The 22934-nt window shown below is 34.2% G+C and overlaps 2 protein-coding genes and 1 pseudogene across 2 annotated transcripts; 1 reads left to right on the top strand and 2 right to left on the bottom strand.

Annotated features, from left to right (window-relative positions):
- The first annotated feature begins 3094 nt into the window (after nucleotides 1-3094).
- LOC142641276 (large ribosomal subunit protein P1-like) lies at nucleotides 3095-4287 on the top strand. Its single transcript, XM_075815683.1, has 4 exons — nucleotides 3095-3219; nucleotides 3352-3427; nucleotides 3708-3923; nucleotides 4031-4287. The coding sequence occupies exons 2-4, from the start codon at nucleotides 3362-3364 to the stop codon at nucleotides 4082-4084; spliced, it is 336 nt and encodes a 111-aa protein (XP_075671798.1). The 5' UTR covers nucleotides 3095-3219; nucleotides 3352-3361; the 3' UTR covers nucleotides 4085-4287.
- Nucleotides 4288-6094: 1807 nt separating this feature from the next.
- Nucleotides 6095-10219, bottom strand: LOC142640270 (granule-bound starch synthase 1, chloroplastic/amyloplastic-like; annotated as a pseudogene).
- Nucleotides 10220-15196: 4977 nt separating this feature from the next.
- LOC142641275 (granule-bound starch synthase 1, chloroplastic/amyloplastic-like) lies at nucleotides 15197-20333 on the bottom strand. Its single transcript, XM_075815682.1, has 14 exons — nucleotides 19951-20333; nucleotides 19198-19575; nucleotides 18695-18775; nucleotides 18483-18581; nucleotides 18277-18366; nucleotides 17466-17529; nucleotides 17273-17373; nucleotides 17065-17174; nucleotides 16749-16992; nucleotides 16472-16648; nucleotides 16178-16369; nucleotides 15971-16057; nucleotides 15742-15870; nucleotides 15197-15587 (listed from the first exon to the last, which is right to left on the bottom strand). The coding sequence occupies exons 2-14, from the start codon at nucleotides 19558-19560 to the stop codon at nucleotides 15471-15473; spliced, it is 1854 nt and encodes a 617-aa protein (XP_075671797.1). The 5' UTR covers nucleotides 19561-19575; nucleotides 19951-20333; the 3' UTR covers nucleotides 15197-15470.
- Nucleotides 20334-22934: the final 2601 nt, after the last annotated feature.

Here is a 22934-nt window from a genome sequence, read left to right as displayed (position 1 = left end):
ATGTTGTTTAGGCGTAAAACATGGAAAGTGAAGTTTAAATATAAATGTCATTTCCACAATTGCCCTGTTTTTGAGGTACGATTCAAACCATTAATTTAATAATTAGTCTAACATAATATTAAGACCAAGAAACTATGCATGCATCTTATGCATTAAAATTTAGGTAAATTTTATAAATTTGGAAAAAAATTAATAATTTGCATCTATTATAATTTGAAATTACAACTTTTTTCAATCACAAAATACCTAGAGGTGTTATGAGTATTATGGGATTCTAGGTGTAATAATTTTTTCATTAGACCTCTAATGTTTGTGTACACGTGTTGCATGTACTCAGAAGCTATTCTATTTTTTTTAACTAGCATTAAAGATGGGACATGAGGATAAGGATGGCCAGACATAAGACAAAATTGTAATCAATTTGAGCGAGTGGGTTGCTAAAATAGCAATTTAGGAGTTTTATACCCAACGCTAGCTTATCTTCTTCCATTTGCACACTCTTTGAAACCCCAGTCAATATATCATCTTTTGGAGTGCTACTCAACACAATTATTTAATTTTTAATCTCTCGTATTCCTCAAAAGCCAATTCCCAAAAAACTTTTTCTGATTCAGAATTAATAATCTCATATTTTTCTTTGATTTCCTCCAATATCTCATGAAGTTTTTTATCCATAAATTGTCTAATATTTTTCCTATCAATTTCGTTTAATAACAAGCAATGCCGTTTTAGAATTATAGGTGATATACATGTCTTTTATGTTTTATGTATTTTCAATTAAAAAAAGTATGATAATCAAATCATGTCAAATATGTTGATTGCTCAAATAAACTTTGTTTTGATATTTTATAAAATTTACCTAAATTTTAATACATAAGATGCATGCATAGTTTCTTGGTCTTAATATTATGTTAGACTAATATTTTAGCATAAGAAAAAAATATATTATTAAAATTTATTGATAAAATAGATAGTAAAAAAAATATCAATTTAAGTTAATTGGTGAATGCACATTGTATAAGATCATGTTTCTTTATATATAAATATATATATATATATATATATATATATATATATATATCAATTGATCATAAAATAATTTCAAATAAATAATAAAAAAATTAATTTTCTTGAAACTTTCGAAAACTAAGTGTTAATCAGAATAGTATGTTAGTTTTATTAACTCTTTGCTAATAGAGTTTCATTTAAAATAAATTATGTTAAAAATGTTTTATACTTACGGTGAGTCACATAATGAAATTTTGTTCTAAAACATGAATTTACATTAGTTACATAGTTTAAGTGAGATTGACACGAGTACATTACTCAAAATTTATTATTAAAACAAAAAATATATATTTGATGTAGATTAATAAAAATTACAAAATAGATAATCAATTTCTATAAAAAAACACTTGGTTTGAGGATTTTGATTTTAGTATTCTTTAAAAAATTTTAACAATTATTGTAAGGACCAAAAATATAAACATACAACAGTATACTTAAGGATTCTTTTGCTTGTTTATTTACTCAAGGTCCTTTTACAATACATTTGGTAGAGAGGGTTCAACAACAAAAGTCCCCCTTCGTAGTCTCTTGATTCCTATTTATATTATTTTCTGCTTTCATCATAGCCCTACACCTTGCAATCTGCGATCCTTTTCCCATGACATCTGTCCGTCGGCAACGGGGCAAGATTCTACTTTGCGTTCCGCACTGTTCAGGTCATGTCCACATTAATGCGACGGATAGAGGTGATGCTTGCTAATTAATGCGGCCAGAATGGTTGTTGCCGAGCATTTAATGCAACCTTCCAAATCAGCCTGCTACATCCAGATATTTGCAACATGTCCCTTACGTAACCATCATCCACGCCACCTCATCTTCGGGCACACCCAGAGAACTTCTCTTCCTCCTTTACCTCATCTTGCATAATGTATGTTGGCCTTCCTTTCTTCGGGTCCTCGGGTTCTTAGGTCCTCGGGTCCTCACAATTATAATAATAAATTTTCACATTAGTTTTAATATATAATAAAAAAAGGAGAGAACAATTTATTTATTTATTTTTGCTTCAAGGAGAGAACTATTTTTTTTTTTTGGATGGAAGAGAACTACTTGATACAACCATAATGTACAAGATTTAACTTTATATAGTACATAATATAATATTTTATGATTTGACATGATCTAATATAATATTAATTTTACTGTGAATATATTGGTGATAATAAGTAATGACTAATTGATTGATATTATACCAAATGTCTTATACTTATACGTGGCATGATTTTTTTTTTGATAAGTTTAGTCACAACTTTTGTAAATTTCTATTACATTGAATTATTTGTTTTTGTTTGATAAGTTTTAGTTAGAATTTAAGTAAATTTCTATTACTTTTAGCTAATAGTCTGTCTTTAATATTTTCATAACAATTTTTAGAGTATCTGTATCAATTAATGTAAAATAGTATAAATGCAAAATTTTGGCAAACCAACCAAAAAAATTACCCATATTAGTTTATCTAAAATTATGCACACCTTGCTCATAACTATAATATTAGTACTCATATAAATTTACATGACTAATATTCATGTGTAATAACATATTTTAAATAATTTCTCAATTTATTTTTTCTATTGGTGTGTGTGAGTGATGTGGGGTGTCTAAAGAAAGTGGTAATATGCATGAAGAATGAACATGTTATTCAAATAGTTTTAAAATATATAATTTAACAACAAGTACTTTTGAAAAATAATTGTGTAAAATAGAAAAAATAGGTTCATATACTAAAATAAACAAAAGTTTTTGTAATACAAATACTCTTAAGTGGCGAGCTATTATTAGTTCTAATATGAGCTCATAACTTACAAAAAATTTTTATCAATCAATAACAACTTGTCACATATAATTTTTTTTACCAATCAATAACATCAAATAATTTATAAAATAAAAAAAATTAAAAGATTAAAATATAAAATACCAATTTGCATGTTATAAAACTAAGTTATGGGCCTAGTCCATTTACATAGACTGCCTAATCTAAAGTGGGCCGAATAACGAGTGAGTCGAGCCCATTAATTCTCTCCCACCTCAATAAAAACCCTATCTCCCTCGCATATGCACATTCTCAAACCCTAGCTAACTTTGCGTATCTCTGGGCAGCAGCCGCTAGGCATTCCACACAGCTATCGCAAAAAATCTCCAGATCCCTCAGTTCAGGTTAATCATCATTTCCTCTTCTTTTCAGCTATATTCAGGTTTATTCATTTGTGATATTGATTGATTAGTTTGTTTTTTTGGATTTGTTTATTTCTCCTCATCTTCTCCTTCATTTCAACTTGTTCTTTTCAGAGAAAAATCCATGGCTTCAGAGCAAGCTTGCACTCTCGCTTGTTTGATCCTCCATGACGATGGTATTCCCATCACCGTATCCTTTTCTCTTCGATTTTGATAAGGGTATCTATATTTTATTTGTAGAGAAAATGGTGGAAATCAAAATAATATTGTTTTTTTTTTTTTCTCAATATTTGCGAAACCCATTTAGATTTATAATCTTGTGTTGTTATAATAAAAAAGTTATACCCTTTTTCTTTGTTTAATGATCTCTGTGAAAAACCAAAAGAAAGCATAGTTATTAGTGTGGATGTTTCTGGAAGATGTGCGTATTTGTGTGTGTGTGTTTTTTTTCCTTAAATCGTTTGTAATAGTCGGAGAAGATTGCCACATTGGTGAAGGCAGCAAACGTGAACGTTGAATCTTATTGGCCAAGCTTGTTTGCCAAGCTTGCCGAGAAGAGAAACATTGAGGATCTCATTTTGAACGCTGGGTCCGCCGGCGGTGGTGCTGCAGTTGCTGTTGCTGCACCAGCTGCTGGTGCTGGTGGCGGTGCTGCTGCCGCTGCTCCTCCACCTGAGGAAAAGAAGGTAAATAGGAGCAATTAAGTAATTTTTTACTGAGTTGGTTTTCCACGTTGAAAGTGTTTTGGCCTGAGTTATCTGATCGTTGTGTGTCTTCTTTTGTGACTTTACAGGAAGAACCAAAGGAAGAGAGTGATGATGATATGGGGTTCAGCTTGTTTGATTAGGAGCTGTTTTGTACTAGCTGGATTTATATTTTCAAGTGTTTGACCCTATCGATGTAGTGTTTTTTTTGTTAGTTACAACTTACAAGCATCTTCTAAGGATGAGAAGTGAAGTGTGTTTTTGAACGTTATGCGATTGTGTTTTTGAAGATATTTTAGTGTTTCAAAATTTTTAGACAATAATTATCTTTTCTTTCTGTTATTCATTGAATTTGTGTTGTTGCGTATGCAATGAGGCTAACAAGTTGCTATATTAGTTAAATGGTTTTACCTGATCAAGATATATGTTTAGCAGTTGAATGTTGGTAATGAGGCGCCGTTGACTTGTTATGTGCGGTACATCTTTTGGTCGCTGTGTGCTCTGTTCTTCATCCATACATTTTGCTGTGTATAACTTTGAGATTTCAATTATGGCTTTGTAGTCAGCTTCCTACACCATGTTGTGTTGGAAGTCGTAAAAAAAAAGTTGTGTTGGGCGTTGATTTATCTTTTTCTGTCTATAAGATTAATGTTCTCTGTTTTTTGGGCTATTGGATCCAGTAGTGTTTCTTTCGCTGCTGTATATGGTAGAAGGTTTGTATGGTCCAATGTCATGCACACTGGGTATATTTTGTGAGAGATGCCTGTGTGATTGGTAAATGTGAATTATTTGCTTTTTGCTTTTATCTTAATAGATGCTTTAATGCTGGTGTATGGTTCTTTTGTGTATAGAAATCTACTTCAAATTGCATGCTTTCTTGACCGCATCTAACTTGTGATAAAGGAAAAATGCATTAGCTTATAAATTGTGCTAAATCCTGACTCTATTGTAGCTACTTCATATTGAATTCTCTCTCTTTTTATGTTTCTTTTTTCTTTTTGACTTTGGATGAGTGAATGCTCTGTAGGCTAGTTTATGCTTTAATTGGCTTCTGAATCATACTTAAGGTAGACCTCACCACCAAAAACTGAATGTTAGGTCTATGCAGTTTTAGTTTAGATGGTCATGTTTTGGTAGCATCTGTAGGCTGTGAGTGAATGCTCTGTAGGCTAGTTTATGCTTTAATTGGCTTCTGAATCATACTTAAGGTAGACCTCACCACCAAAAATTGAATGTTAGGTTTCTGCAGTTTTAGTTTAGATGGTCATGTTTTGGTAGCATCCGTAGGCTGTGAGTGAATGCACTGTGTAGTTGTGCAGCTCATGCTGGATATTTCATAATGAGTTTGCCTCTTTTCTGAGCGATAGCTCTTCTTGATTCATTGTCAGTAGTTTTTAAGCGGTCTTTTAAAGTTTTAGGGCCTCTCGCCTGAGCTTTTGTACTAGATGAACTCCGTCGTTCCCCCTTCAGTCAAGTAGCTCTGGGTTAAGCAAAACCTGGGTATAAAGAAGCCTGACTTGTATCAAACCATTTGCAACTAGAAAAGAGTCCCCTTTTAATAGCGAGAGTATTTTATTACACCCATAGAAAACGCTGCATGCCATGTTTATGTAGCCATGTGAGCTTTTGAAAGATTGTTCATTTCCAAACATTTTATTGCACATAGAAAGCCTGTATGTCATGTTATATAAACATGTGAGCTTTTGAAAGACTCATGTCCCAACTTCGTCTTTTATAATCGGTTAAAATCATCCAGCAATCCTGCAAAATTGAGCCCGTGACATCTACTTTTAGTGCTCGAGTGGATGGCACACTGACATGCAACTACTTTATTTGTTCCTTATTGCAACGACCATGGGAAAGGGGAAGTTACTGTATAAAGAAAACCATGTAGTTTGATCTTGTTAGCATGTCTGTTTATAACAAGACGATTGGTCTATTCGTGACGGACAGAACCAGTGAAAAGTCTAAATGCAATTGTTGGTTTTGTTTACTTGCACATAATATCATTATATATATAGTGTATACTCTCCGATCTACAAGGACTAGTTGGGATTCGGCTATCAAAATCCTAAAACTAAATGTTGGCTGTTGGTGTCACATCGTTCGCTCAATGCTATTACTACTACCTCTAAGACCAACAACATTTTTCCTGGCGAGAATGAATAATGATAGAGGCAGCTCTCTGACTGTTAGACAAACAGTAGCAGATGCTTTGTGTTAGTCTTTGGAGTGCTTCTTGCTTTGGGCCTCCCATAGCTCTTGGGGTGTTGCAACGTTTTCCTTTGCTAGTGGAGCTATTTCCTCCCCCTCGATTCCAGGTTCACTTCCTGCCACCCCCAAACTTAGCAGCACCTCCTCCCACTTCTTAGCAGGTCCCTGCGCCAATACAACATGATTTACAGATTATCATATCTTCTATGGACTTTGAATCAACCAAACAATAATTTATAACGAAAGAAAAGAAATGTTCTATGCTAAACTATACTTGAATCTACTTGGCAAGAGGTTTCACCCACCTTCCATGAGAGATCTTGAGCCATGCAATTCTGTTTTATCTCAGTGAAAGCTGGAGTTCCGTAGGTTGCCATTGGCCCTTTTCACATTTGTAGCCACTGCAGTCACATCGGCAGGATCAACAGCTTCACACTGGAACATCACTGGTTAGATATCATGTATAATTCAACACCAAAATACACATAAGTTAAAGTTGCCGTTACGGAGCATGTGAAAGGAAATGAGTTATTACTTCAACGTTGAAGCTTCCCACTTGAAATCCCGTGAAGCCTTCTTTAACCGTGTCAACCAATCCACCAGTTGAGGCAACAATAGGCACCTGCAGTGTCATTGGAATGGGGGTAAAGTAGTAGAAAAGAAAGGGTTAGTTTTTGATGCAGAAACATATAGGCTATAGCAATAGGTAGCAAACTGGGAAACTTTGTGTAGGCATCATACAGTTCCATAACGCATGGCATGTAATTGAATGACACCACAGGGCTCAAATCTATTAGGAACCAGTATAAAATCAGCACCAGCTATTATCATATGAGCTAGGGGAACATTGAATTTCGCCACTCCTCGGGCCTTGTCAGGGTATATTTTCTCAAGCTGCTTCTCCATTGGTTTTTTGCCAGTCCCCTTAAAAAAATATAACAAAGCTCACAATAAATTTCAAATCGGTTTTTGTGGTATGATCACTATTATGATAGTAAAACAAAATGGGGAATATAAAAAGGCTTAGAGCATCCACATCAGTGTATCTAAAATCATGTATAATGCAATTTTTTTTCAATTTTACACATTTTGAGCTACATCAGTGTATCTAAAACTGGGTAAAAATGTGGAAACTCATCCCCGAGCTACAGTACCGTGTAAATATACACGGTTACTGTAGCTCGTTTATAGCATTATTTTATCATTTCCGTTCCCTCCTTTTTTTTTTCTCTCTCCTTTCCGTTCTCAACCAACCCAACTAAAACTCAACACAGACAGTTGCTCAAAAAAAAAAAAAAAAACATAGATACACAAATATAGATCGGCGCTTGATCGGAGCGGTCGGAGCTTGGATCGGAGTGGATCGAAACTCGGATCGGTGCTCGGAGCGACTGGATCGGAGTGTATCGGAGTGGATCGGTGCTCGGAGCGACTGGATCGGAGCTCGGGTCGCGCTCGGAGCGCTGGATCGGAGCTCGGGTCGCGCTCGGAGCGCTGGATCGGAGCTCGGATCGCGCTCGGAGCGCGCTCGGAGCGCTGGATCGGAGCTCGGATCGCTCGATCGGAGCTCGGATCAAGAAGAGAGATGATCTGGGTAGAGATGATCGGAGCTCTGGGTAGAGATCGGATCAAGAAGAGAGATGATCTGGGTAGAGATGATCAGAGCTCTGGGTAGAGAGAGAGTGAGAGAGATGATCTGGGTAGAGAAGAGAGTGAGAGAGAGAGAGAAATGAAGAGAAGAAATGAAGAGAAGGAGAGAGAAATTAATTAGAACTGAAGAGAGAAGAAATGAATACGCGCGTAGGGTAGTTGAGAAAATTAATAAAAAAGTGAAAAAATTATTATTTAATTAATAGATGGAGTAGGATAGATGAACTGATGTGGGTAATTTGTAAAAATGAATGTGTAAAATTTTAAAAGGAGGTTTTTTGTGTAAAATAGAGGAAATTTTTACATGATCTGGTGTGATGGCTCTTACAAGGACTATTATTTGAACATTCTCTTTGATAAAATGGGGAATGGCTGCTACAAGAATATCTGAACCTTTCTGCTCTTCAAGTCTACCAATGAAGCCTATGACAGGGATGTTTCTATCCACTGGCAATCCAACTTCAGCTTGGAGGGCTTCCTTCAAAAGAGGCTTTGCATCCAACACCTATGAATGCCAAATTTGAGAAATATTGGGTAATGAAGCAGGGATGTTAAACAAAAACAATGATTGATGTGAACACACAGGTTAGTAAAAAGATTCTAACAGTTGAAGCATCATATTTGACGTTTGTGTATTTGTCAGTTAAGGGGTTCCATTCCTGGACATCCATGCCATTCACAATTCCTTGAATGCCAGTTTTACGAATGATGTTTTCCAATTCCACTCTTTTGTCTTCTCCGGAAACAAGTTCTTGGGCATAGTATGGGCTCACGGTTAAAACCTTGTCTGATTCTAAAATTCCAGCTTTCATCCAATTGATTTTTCGTCCCTTAACTGGCTTTTCATACCTGCAAAGTTGCTATTGTCATATGAAGTTCATCATATGGTATTTTGTTATATTGAGTAGATCAAAATCATACTCATCAATAAAATCAAAAGAGCTTTTCAATTCATCTGGGAGATTGAGAAGTGAGAAATCTGAGAAGGCAAATCTGCCTTGGTAAGCAATGTTGTGAATGCAAAAGGCCACCTGAAAATTTTATAAAGCACAAATCCATTTTTGAGTAAAAGGTGTGTTAACCAGAATTCTTATATAGATAATTCAAGACAGATAAACAAGGAACCTACTCTGGCAGTGCTGTATATGCCTTTGGGTTTGTATATAGTTTTCAGGTAGCATGGGATCAAGGCAGTGTGCCAGTCGTTGGCAATGAATATGACCTCTTCACCTGCACGCAGGAATATCAAAGAAGCAATGCTTAAAATTTATATAGTGGAAGGAGTTTATATTCTAATTTTCCTCACAAATGAATGTCCGTACCATATGGTCCAGAGAAATATTCATTGCTGTTAAGTGCTAGAACCCTTGGTGCCTCTAGAGCTGCCTAAAAGCCAAAGAAGTTGATAAATTTGGGAACTATAACCAGAGTGAATATGGTGTTTTTGGGTCGGATATGAATAAAATATGATGCATTAAAGAAAGGATAGATAATCAATACAGAAATATGAAACTAGAATAGACATTCATGGATTGCATACACACGCTAATTTGTGATTGTTAAACATACTATTCTCAACAGTTCTATGTACTCATTAATTCATTGTGCAACCTCTATTTCAAACAACCTTATTGGGCCACACAAAGGAAATTAAGACATGAGCATTACGAGAGACAACAATTTGCATAACTTTTTAACAACTTGTTGAGATGATAAGTTATGATTAGTGTAATATCACTTTAACGTGAACTCACTATTGACATTACTTTTATTATACACTAATCATGATATGTCAACTTAATGGTTGTGAGATTTTTTGTGTCACCTTGTTAATACATGCCTCAAGGCTCAAGTATGTCATCTATATATTTTGGTGCAAAACTATTGTCTTTAACCCTTAAATCTTTGATGTTTTAATTACTAAAGTTTCAATATTTTGTCCTTTTTTTTTTACAATACCAGTATACCATAGAAGTCCCATTCTTTCTTACTACTTCGGTTACTATACATTCCCTTGGTATGGCACAGGTTATGATGGAAACCTATTGTGCAACGAATTATGCTCAAACTATTTTCCAGCGAAGCACTGCATAGATCAGAAAAGCATATCATATACAATTAGAATGATGGAGATTATGAACCTGGCATAATAAGCTGAATCGAAGTTGGTTGTCCTGGAAATCCACTCCAGCAATAGGCCCATAAATATTTTGTGAACAATAATAGCACTTCTCTCTCTCTCCCGCACTTAGTTTTGCTCTTCTGCTTGTCTTCTTCTTCTTCTTCTTTTTTTTTTTTTTTTTTTCATTTTACTTTTTAGGTTATAATTGAGTTTCCAAGGAAATAAATTTTATTATACATAGAACCCTCATGTTCCTATGAGATATTGCAACTCGGAACCTTTTGCAATCCATGTATATACTTGATAGCTTTTATCATCAGATTAAGACATCAATCGATTTTTGGTGTAGGCGAGAATTGAACTCCAGATTTCTTATACAACCATAAAAAACTTTACCAGTTGAGTTAACTGAAATCCACTATACACAGACACATAGACTCATCTACTGGAAGTCTGGAAATAGTAACAATTTAAGAGAGATTTCAAGGCTAGCAATAGAAGATTATTTGTGAACATTTATTGGATAATGTTCTCTCCTTAGTGATCATGCGATTGTCAATTTCATTAATCAATCAACAAATAAAATGAAATAATATGATTTAATTTACAACCAAAATATATAATTTAATAAGTTAAGATATATAATAAAGTTATTTTTAAAACTTTCAAAACTTTTGATAATTAAGTTTTTTTTTTTTTGAGAACTATAATTAACTTTAGTTGGAGTAGTATTTTAATTGTTTAAATATTTGATAACACAGTTTCACTTAAAGTAAAATATGATAATAGTTTAATATATTTATAGTGAATCATTATATAAAATGTTATAACTAATTATTAGGGAGGAAAGAAAATAGTACATTCAAGTCACAACTTAATGGGCAAGTAGTGGGTTCTAGTTAGCTCAACTGTTAAAGTCTATGTTGGTTGAATAAGAGATTTGAGGTTCAATCCCCGCCTACACCAAAAATTGATTGGTGTCTTGGTTTGATGATAAAAAGTTATCATCAAGAACGAACGCCATAGGTTGAAACTCTTTTACAAAAAAAAAAAAGATAAGTAGAGTTAACGCATTAGGTTAGTTTGCCAAAAATAAAAATAAAAACCAAGTTGTGTTTTGATATTTAATGTTGTAAATAAATTAAGTTGTTTAATGACAACTTTAAGAAGTCAAATATACTTGGTTTGACTCATGAAAAAACTTGTTTGTATTTGTTTATTTAACCAACTACTTAAGATTAAGCCCAATTTTAGATTCAACTATCAAAGGAGTTAAACACAAATATAATAATGTGTTCGTAAACAAACTTATGAGTAGTGTAAGTACTTAAAAAATAAAGGCCCAAGCCCATTTAGATTAGTGGTACCTTGTTCTTTTAATCAAGCCCAAACAATAGAATTTGTAGAGAGAGAGAAATTCAAGTCCAAATGCAATTTTAAACTAAGTCCAAGCTTAAGGTTGAGGAGCCTAAGTCACAGATTGTTATAAACGATACAGCAATTGTGAATAAAGTCTTTCTCGGGCAAGTCCGAGGATCAACTATTTGTATTAAGTATAGTTCAAGTTTACATCAGACTACTCTTTGTTCTTTTTCCTGTTCTAATAGCTTTTTCAAGATTCATCCCCCTCCTTCTGGAGGATTCCCTTCCTTTTATATCCTCTTTCAAAGCATCTTAGCCTTCCACTTGTACCTCAAGGGGCATTTTTCAGGATACTTGTTCTATCAGGACTCTGCTGAAGGTGGTAAAAAGAGTTGTTAGTTGTGGAGTTACTGTTTAGGAGTCATTTCCATATTAATGCAGCTGATAAGGTTGATGTAGGACATTGAATGCGGAGGTGGGAAGTATACCCTTCAAGAAACTTCCTCTCACCATCCTTGTTCCCATCATTGTCATTTCTCCTCTCCCTAGGCCTTCACAAGACACTAGTTGTCCTAATTCTACTTCCATCCTAAGGTGGGCGAAATCGTCAGAGCTTATTTACCCCTTCTGGCCTAGGTTATGCAAGCTATTCCACAGTTTGATACTCCTCGGTTCTTGGACCCCTCACAAGCATGATACTCAATTTTAATATATAATGTTATATGTTTTATAATAATTTATTAAGCCCTCTAACTTTGTTTTTGTTTATTTCAGTTTTCTCTATGTATCAAGTTTATTCAATTAATCCTCTCCATCAACCTCTGTTAAATGTTATGGTTAATTGTTCTTGTCCAAAATTTTATTTTTTTTCTTCAAAATTTTTAAAATTTAAAAAATCTATTTAATGATTGAAAAATATTTTCTGATTTTTGTTTATAAAAAATTTAATGGAAGTTGGAAAATAAGAATAATAATAATATATTAGTTAATTTTTTAAAATTTTATATATTATTTGGCTTTTATTACATATTAATTAAAACATATTAGAACTCATTATTTACTTGTTAGAAACTTAGAATAAAGCAACCCTGCACTAATGAAGTTTTAATTTAATTACTTTTGGTATCTTCTAAATAAACTCTAATTTAATTACATTACACATTTTTTTACCAATTCTTTTGCTTACATTTACTTTTGATAACTTTCTCATGCATTATTCGTTAAATGGAAGGTCTTGTGTTTCAGAAAGTGCCAACCCATTGCACAGCCAAGAATTTTGAGAATCATGAATGTCCCTCTAAGGCTCTAAATATAGTAACTTACAATAAGAAGAATTATGATAAGAACTTGGAGATGCAAAGAATCTGTACAATAATAAAGAAATTAGGTAGGACTAGGATCACGATGAAACAAATAATCATCCTACGTTTTGATTACTGGCTTTTGCATAGCGCAATATCTATCACATGAAAATTCAATAATGATACCTTTTTATTCAAAAAAGAAAATTCAATAACATTAAGGAGTACAAATAAAAACCTATAAACATATTTGGTAATAATCTGGATTCTCTCAATAAAGAAAAATCTGGATGATGTTGCGCTTTGAAATATATCAAAAACAAAATAATATGTGGAAAGTATTGTTGTGTATTCCTTACGTTTGCTTTATATAGAATTTAAAATTATATCCCAGTCATGCCTTTGTTTTAATGATAAAAATTGTTTGTTGTATCATCATTAAATTAACGTGATTTATAGGTTTTGTCACACTTCTTGAAGCCTATATAAATCCAACCATTGCAAATCAATTCTTGCATACTGAAAAGTAAAGAAGAAAATATGGTGTACAACAAAACATTTTTGGAATTAGTGATTGCAATGTTGGGTGGTCCTCGATTCTGGAAGGTTTATTTCTACAAGGAATTCTGCATCAACAATTGAATATGAGGAGGTTGTTCTTGGTATATCATGGACGGTTAAGCTCATGAAAGTGTTATTGGCTTTGTCAATGTAGTAGTTGTTTCTTTTTTAGTTACAAGTTGCGTCTTCTAAGGACAAAGTGATGAGAAGTGAAGTGTGTTTTTGATCGATTGTGTTTTTGAAGATATGTTAGTATATCAATACTTTTAGACAATAATAAACTTTTCTTTCTGTTATTCATTGAATTTGTGTTGTCGCGTATGCAATGAGGCTAACAAGTTGCTATAGTAGTTAAATAGTTTTACCTAATCGAGATGTATGTTTAGCAGTTGAATGTTGTTAATGAGGCGCTATTGACCTGTGCGGTACATCTTTTGGTCGCTGTGTGCTCTGTTCTTCATCCATACATTTTGCTGTGTATGGTTTTGAGATTTCAATTAGGGCTTTGTAGTCAGCTTCCTACACTATGTTGTGTTGGAAGTTGTCAAAAAAAAAAAATGTTGTGCTGGGAGTGGGAGTTGATTTATCTTTTTGTCTATAAGATTAATGTTCTCTGGTTTTAGGGCTACTGGATCCGGTAGTGTTTCTTTCACTGCTGTTACGCTGTATATGGTAGAAGGTTTGTATGGTCCAATGTCTTGCACACTGGGTATATGTTATGAAAGATGCCTTTGTGTGATTGGTAAATGTGAATTATTTGCATTGTGCTTTTATCTTAATAGATGCTTTAATGCCGGCGTATGGTTCTTTTGTGTATATGAACCCACTTCAAATTGCATGCTATCTTGACCGCATCTAACTAGTGATTAAGGAAAAATGCATTAGCTTAGTATGTATGTGTGCTAAATCTTGACTCTATTGTAGCTACTTTAAATTGAATTCTCCCTTTTTTATTTTTCTTTTTTCTTTTTGACTTTGGATGAGTGAATGCTCTGTAGGCTAGTTTATGCTTTAATTGGCTTCTATATCATACTAAAGGTAGACCTCACCTCCAAAAAACTGAATGTAATGTTTCTGCAGTTTTAGTTTAGATGGTCATGTTCTGGTAGCATCTACAGCTCTTCTTGACTCATCGTCAGTTGTTTTTAAGTGGTCTTTTAAAGTTTTAGGGCCTCTTGCCTGAGCTTTTGGACCAGATGAACTCCATCTCTCCCCCTTCAGTCAAGTAGCTCTGGGTTGAGCAAAACCTGGTCATAAAGAAGCCTGACCTGTATCAAACCATTTGCAACTAGAAAAGAATCCTTCTAATAGCGAAAGCATTTTATTGCACCCATAGAAAGCACTGCATGCCTGGGTTATGTAGCCATGTGAGCATTTGAAAGATTGTTCATGTCCAAACATTTTATTGCACATAGAAAGCCTGTATGCCATGTTATATATACATGTGAGCTTTTGAAAGACTCGTCCAAACGTCGTCAATTATAATCGGGTTTAAATCATCCAGCAATCCTCTGTTACAATTGGGTTAAAATCATCCAGCAACCCTGCAAAATTGAGCCTGTGACATCTACTTTCAGTGCTGGAGTGGATGGCACAATGGCATGTAACTTCTTTATTGTTCCTTATCGCAGCGACCATGGGAAAGGGGAAGTTACTGTATAAAGAAAACCATATAGTTTGATCTTGTTGGCATGTCTGTTTATAACAAGACGATTGGTTTATTCACAACGGACAGAACGAGTGAAAAGTCTTCGGGAATGCAATTGTTGGTTTTGTTTACTTGCAGATTATATCATCATATATATAGGGTCTGTTTGGATAGAACTTATTTTGCTGAAACTGAAAACTGAAAACTGAAAACACTGTAGCAAAATAATTTTTAAATGTGTGAATAGTATTGTGGGACCCATTTTTAATGAAAAAGTTGATGAAAAGTGAAATTTGTGGGACCCATGAACAGTAATTTTGTGTACTGTTCATAGCTAAAAGTCAATATGTGCGGCTACTTAAAAAAAAAAAAAAAAAAAAAAAGTCTCCAAAACGTGGACGTGGGCTGGACGTGAATCCAAACGCCCTCATAGTGTATACTCTCCGAGTTATAAGGACTAGTTGGGATTCGGCTATCAAAATCCTAAACTAAATACTGACTGTTGGTGTCACATTTTTCGATACTATTACTACTACCTTCTAAGACCAACAACACATTTCCCGGCGAGAATGAATAATGATAGAGGCAGCTCTATGACTGTTAGACAAACAGTAGCAGATGCTTTGTGTTTATTCTTTGGAGTGCTTCTTGCTTTAGGCCTCCCATAGCTCTTAAGGTGTTGCAACGTTTTCCTTTGCGAGTGGAGCTATTTCCTCACCCTCGATTCCAGGTTCACTTCCTGCCACCCCCAAACTTAGCAGCACCTCCTCCCACTTCTTAGCAGGTCCCTGCGCCAATACAACATGATTTACAGATTAGCATATCTTCTATGGACTTTGAATCAACCAAACAATAATTTATAACGAAAGAAAAGAAATGTTCTATTGTAGCTTCATGATGCTAAACTATACTTGAATCTACTTGGCAAGAGGTTTCACCCACCTTCCATGAGAGATCTTGAGCCATGCAATTCTGTATTATCTCAGTGAAAGCTGGAGTTCCATAGGTTGCGATGGCCCTTTTCACATTTGTAGCCACTGCAGTCACATCGGCAGTATCAACAGCTTCACACTGGAACATCATTGGTTAGAATTCATGTATAACTCAACACCAAAATACACATAAGTTAAAGTTGCCGTTACGGAGCATGTGAAAGGAAATGAGTTATTACTTCAACATTGAAGCTTCCCATTTGAAATCCTGTGAAGCCTTCTTTAACCGTGTCAACCAATCCACCAGTTGAGGCAACAATAGGCACCTGCAGTGTCATTGGAATGGGGGTAAAGTAGTAAGAAAAGAAAGGGTTAGTTTTTGATGCAGAAACATATTGGCTATAGCAATAGGTAGCAGACTGGGAAACTTTGAGTAGGCATCATACAGTTCCATAACGCATGGCATGTAATTGAATGAGACCACAGGGCTCAAATCTACTAGGAACCAGTATAAAATCAGCACCAGCTATTATCATATGAGCCAGGGGAACATTGAATTTTGCCACTCCTCGGGCCTTGTCAGGGTATATTTTCTCCAGCTGTTCAAGCTGCTTCTCCATTGGTTTTTTGCCAGTCCCCTTAAAAAATATAACAAAGCTCACAATAAATTTCAAATCTGTTTTTGTGGTACGATCACTATTATGATATTAAAACAAAATGGGGAATATAAAAAGGCTTACAAGGACTATTATTTGAACATTCTCTTTGGTAAAATGGGGAATGGCTTCTACAAGAATATCTGAACCTTTCTGCTCTTCAAGTCTACCAATGAAGCCTATGACAGGGATGTTTCTATCCACTGGCAATCCAACTTCAGCTTGGAGGGCTTCCTTCAAAAGAGGCTTTGCATCCAACACCTATGAATGCCAAATTTGAGAAATATTGGGTAATGAAGCAGGGATGTTAAACAAAAACAATGATTGATGTGAACACACAGGTTAGTAAAAAGATTCTTACAGTTGAAGCATCATATTTGACGTTTGTGTATTTGTCAGTTAAGGGGTTCCATTCCTGGACATCCATGCCATTCACAATTCCTTGAATGCCAGTTGTACGAATGATGTTATCCAATTCCACTCCTTTGTCTTCTCCGGAAACAAGTTCTTGGGCATAGTATGGGCTCACGGTTAAAACCTTGTCTGATTCTAAAATTCCAGCTTTCATCCAATTGATTTTTCTTCCCTTAACTGGCTTTTCATACCTGCAAAGTTGCTATTGTCATATGAAGTTCATCATATAGTATTTTGTTATATTGAGTAGATCAAAATCATACCCATCAATAAAATCAAAAGAGCTTTTCAATTCATCTGGGAGATTGAGAAGTGAGAAATCTGAGAAGGCAAATCTGCCTTGGTAAGCAATGTTGTGAATGCAAAAGGCAACCTGAAAATTTTATAAAGCACAAATCCATTTTTGAGTAAAAGGTGTGTTAACCAGAATTCTTATATAGATAATTCAAGACAGATAAACAAGGAACCTACTCTGGCAGTGCTGTATATGCCTTTGGGTTTGTATATAGTTTTCAGGTAGCATGGGATCAAGGCAGTGTGCCAGTCGTTGGCAATGAATATGACCTCTTCACCTGCACGCAGGAATATCAAAGAAGCAATGCTTAAAATTTATATAGTGGAAGGAGTTTATATTCTAATTTTCCTCACAAATGAATGTCCGTACCATATGGTCCAGAGAAATATTCATTGCTGTTAAGTGCTAGAACCCTTGGTGCCTCTAGAGCTGCCTAAAAGCCAAAGAAGTTGATTAATTTGGGAACTATAACCAGAGTGAATATGGTGTTTTTGGGTCGGATATGGATAAACATGATACATTAAAGAAAGGATAGATAATCAATACAGAAATATGAAACTAGAATAGACATTCATGGATTGCATACACACGCTAATTTGTGATTGTTAAACATACTATTCTCAACAGTTTTATGAACTCATTAATTTATTGTGCAACCTCTATTTCAAACAACCTTATTGAGCCACACAAAGGAAATTGAGACATGAGCATTACTAGAGACAACAATTTTCATAACTTGTTGAGATGATAAGCTATGATTAGTGTTACATCAATATGAATTCACTGCGTACTGACATTATTCTTATTATACACCAATCATAACATGTCATCTTAATAGTTGTGAAATTTATTTTGTCATCTTATTGCTAATACATGCCTCAAGGCTCAAGTATGTCATCTATATATTTTGGTGCAAAACTATTGTCTTTAACCCTTAAATCTTTGATGTATTAATAACTAAAGTTCTAATATTTTGTCCTTTTTTTACAATACCAGCATACCATAGAAGTCCCATTCTTTCTTACTACTTTGGTTACTATACATTCCCTTGGTATGGCAGAGGTTATGATGGAAAGCTATTGTGCAACGAATTATGTTGCTCTCAAACTATTTTCCAGCGAAGCACTGCATAGATCAGAAAAGCATATCATATACAACTAGAATGATGGAGATTATGAACCTGGCATAATAAGCTGAATCGAAGTTGGTTGTCCTGGAAATCCTCTCCAGCAATAGGCCCATAAATTTTGGATTTGGTTTTCCCCCACACCTATATGTTCAGTTATCAATCGATTCAAGCCTATGTTAGTTTGACTCTCTAAAAGTCTTGACACATTAAAAATTGTACCTGGAAAGTAAGATGAAAGGATAATGAAATGGACCAACCTTTTCAAGAAACGCTGGGTGATCCACAAAAACGCGATCTACTCCTCTTTTGTAGCAATGGAAGAAGCGAACCTTTTCGATTTTATCTCCTACTTTAAGCTACATATCAAGTGGTATTTCAATGTTTTAAACTCAGAAAATTGTCTATTAGAGTGAAACCTCCAAAAAGGAAATGAAAAATAAAGTTTGCATGCATGTAGACTACAATATACCTCAATTTCAACTTCTGTATCCCACGCGTCTTTGTACTGGTCATAACGTGGAGAGACAGTCATAACACGATGCCCGTTGGCCTGGACAAGGATTGAGTTTAGTGAGTTATAAGTTATAGAGTGTGTCTCAAAGCATTTTTAGATGAAATTGCCGAAGGTTTGACAATTTTGCAAAAGCTAAAGAGGATCCTGAAGATGAAAACAACATTAAGGCAAAAGCTTTTAAGAAAAAACCTTTACAATATTCATTGTTTATGCTTTATAAATCCAAAACTTTAAAACGCTAATTACTGTCATTTGTCAAACAAAACATTCAAAATACTAAAGAGCTTTATAGTTAAACCTCTACTACCAAATTTATACAATTAAATCTCTACTTCCTAAAGCATTGCCAATTGGTGGCATATTCTCATGGAAACTTGTATATATGGCAATTGAGTCCTTCCAATACATTTATCAGTTAAAGAGAGAATGAGGCAAAAGAGAATGCTAATTCAACTGACCGCCATTGCTGGTGGCAGACCTCCAAGAACATCTCCAAGTCCACCGGTTTTGCTCCAGGGACCTACTTCTGTCCCCACAAAGATCAAATTCATCCCACTTCCGCAAACAATGGTCCGTGAAGTCCATGCATTCCCACTCTTGAATGTTTTACTCCTGGTTTGCCTGGCAGATAATTTTGCCATGGTTCTGACATGCACTAGTTCATCCACTTTGTTCAAAGATCTTAACCCATTGTGAGTCACGGTGTGATTTATTAATCCAAATTTCATCAGTGCTACTTTAGCCTCTGATCCAGAAGTTACTGATCCATAGTTGACACGAGAACTTGTTGATACAAAGTTTGAACCAGCCACAGTTGCCATTGGTGCTATTTTGTTCTGGTAAAGAATGAAACAAGAATATTACAGCAATTTGATATAAACCATTGATGCTTATTAACGTTATATTGGAATATTCATGCGTGTGAGTGGTGTGGTAAGTCCCATGTGGGTACTAACCACAAGAGTAAGTGACTAATACATATATACTTTTGGGTCAAGCGATGAACAAGTTATTAAAAGCAAATTCACGGGCTGAAAAGCTAAAGTCATCTATTCTTGACTGCACTTTGTTAGTAGCCAATTGGACTTGGAGCATTAAGAAAACATTACAAATTTACTACATGAAATAGGAAGGGAAAGCACATTAAAAAACAGGTATAAAACAGAAAGCCACATACCAATCAATTAACAAAAGCAAACACAGATACTTACATTGACTTAATGGAGTTCAGCTCCAAGCATATACAAATGAACTATGCACCAATGCCTAGACCTGACTCCTACACGCTGCACTGAACTGGTGCTGAGAATGAATTAGGAAGAAGAAGTAGAGCTACCATTTGTAGTGGTTTAAGCCACTAGTCCCGCTTTCCACGTGGCCACCACACGATGGTTGGGGATTCTGAGACGCCCATTCTTTTGAGGCTTAAAAATCACAAGACAAGAGACGAGAATGATGGGGCCAACTATTTTGTGAATAAAAAGTGGAATATGCTCAAAGAAATTGTTTGCATTCTGTTAATATCTTCTTGGACTTAAGACTGAGCCCAGTGATATGCTAATTACAGATTGCAAATTGCAAATTGCAAATGACAATAAGCATGTGTTTTTCATGAAGTAGTACTGAAATAAAGGATAAAACGGTAATGAGCAATAGAATTCTTGTGGTTATTATCATCTTTAGCGATGATGGAACCCACCACAGAACATAACTTTTCTAGGACTTTCCCCTCTGTTTATTTATTTATTTATTTCATCTTAGTCATATGAGATATGTGCTAGGTATTGTATTGTGAAAGTGGTTGTAGGCTAATGTGGATATTTGTAAGCAGGCATTGTGACAGTGTATGCTATTCTTGATATTCTTGATATTTGTAAGTAGGTGTGACAGTTGTAGTGTGTAAGGGTGTGCAAGAGAGTGTGCGTGTGTGTGTGTGCAAGGTGGTGTGTATATACCTGCAGGGGCGTGCGACGTGCGTGTGTGCCTGCATGTGGGTGCGTGGGAGTGTGCAGTGACTAGAGCAGATAAATTGTACTGCTATTGTACTACAATTGTGGGCTATTAGTTTGTTGGGCCCGGGTGTCAAGTAGTTAGTTGGTTACAGGGTGTAGTGCTTATAGGGAAAGGGTAAGGATTGTAAAGATCATTTGAACTATCATAATCCTATCAATATGATACAAGAAAATGCTTTACAGAAAACATTAAAAAAAAATTGTGATAGCATAGATAAAGCTTAATTACCTATAGATGGCTCACAACATGTAATTATTAATTAATGAGCTTTTCATTGTTATTAATAATTGTTTGAGATCACGACATCAAACTATGGAACATGATCCTCTCAATTTTTAATTAAGATTTTATGTCTAGCATATAGCAAAGTGATTTTCATTTAAAATTTTAAATGTTGTGGCATGTAGTTTTAGTGTTGACGTGTGTGTGTATTTTTTTATCTCATCTCCCTTCCTTTTTATATATATGTGTGTGTTTCTAAAATAAAAAAATAAATAAATGTTGTGGCTTAAGAAATTAAATACACTTTTATTGAGAGTAGTGTGAAGATCATAATGTCTATGTCAAAAATTGTCACATTCCTATTGGATACCTGATACCTATTTGGCCTTTTTTGATAGAAAGGTCAACTTGGTTACTTTTGAGGATTTTTTTTTGTGTGTGTGTGGAAGGAATGTCTAACCCTTGTAAAAAAAATAATTTAATCATTATAAAAAACTACTGAATATTTCTTGTTTGCCAAGGAATATGATTTGAAGACATATATAGAAGAGATCTTATAATTTCACATGGAATGATTTTTTGTATTTAGAGGATTTCTGTTACTTTTAATTAATAGAGAATTATTGAGTGGGTGATTTAAAAAGAGTTAAAGAATTCATAGTTTTAATTTAAGCATATGGTGAAATTATGTTATACGATTTGTAATTTTTATATTAAGTCACATAATGCAAACATGACATGTATGAAATAACTTTTACTATTAAAAACAAAAGTTATGATAGATTATTAATATAATATAGAATATATAATGAAATTTATGTTACATTTCTAAAAGAGCTTGAAGTATAATTTTATTCAAGGTATTATTTTAAGTTTAAAATGCAAAATGCACCATCTAAGTTTCATCAGAATTCGTTTAGTCCTCTAGCTTTGTTTTTATTTATTTCAGTCCTCCTAAGTATCAAGTTTATTCAATTAAGGTTCCTCCATCAACTTTTTTTTAAAAATGTTTCGGTTAAATGTCAAATTTTTTACTTTTTTTTTCTTCAAATTTTTTGAATAAAAAAAAAATTAATGATTGAAAAATATTTTCCAGATTTATTTTTTTAATTTGATAAAACACCAATTGGTTTTTTGGTATAGGCAGGATCGAATCTCATATCTCTTATTCATCGACGATAAGAGATTTTCGTAGTTTATATATATATATATATATATATATATAGAGAGAGAGAGAGAGAGAGAGAGAGAGAGAGAGAGAGAGAGAGAGAGTTAGTTTCAACTTATGGCGTTCACTTCTGATGATTATGCTCTTTATTATGATTACGCATACCAGATTTTCAAGTATGAATGAAAGATGTCTCATCGTATATTGTTTCGATTTTACAAATGGATGTAGTTGATTCAAATTAATAAAACCAAGTCAGCTTCTTTCTCAAAAAAAGAAAAGAAAAGACAACAATCGGTTTTTGGTATAGATGGGAGATTGAACCCTAAATCTCTTATTCAATTATCAGAAACTTCACCAGTTGAGCTAACTGAAACTCATTTAGAACTCATTATTTGCTTTTTAGAGACTTAGAATAAAGCAACCCTGCACTAATGAAGTGTTTATTAAATTGCTTTTGGCATTTTCTAAATAAATCCTAATTTAATTACATTACACAATTTTTTTTACAAATTCTTTTACTTATGATTACTTTTCAATAATTTTCTCATGCATAATTCAGGAAATGGTCGATCTTGTGTGTTACAAAAAGTGCCAACCCATTGGGACAGCCAAGAATTTTGAGTACCACGAATGTCCGTCTAAATCTAGTAACTTACAATAAGAAGAATTATGTTAAGAACTGGAGAATCTTTACAAAAATAAAGAAATTAAGTGGGAGTGACAAATGATCATCCAACATTTGGATTACTGAATTTTGCGTAGTCGCAATATCTATCGCATGAAAATTCA

The sequence above is a fragment of the Castanea sativa genome, chromosome 6 (assembly GCF_040712315.1).
Source record: "Castanea sativa cultivar Marrone di Chiusa Pesio chromosome 6, ASM4071231v1".
Classification (NCBI taxonomy): domain Eukaryota; kingdom Viridiplantae; phylum Streptophyta; class Magnoliopsida; order Fagales; family Fagaceae; genus Castanea; species Castanea sativa.
The sequence above is the reverse complement of the archived record's forward strand: the minus strand, read 5'-3'. Positions and strand labels throughout refer to the sequence as shown.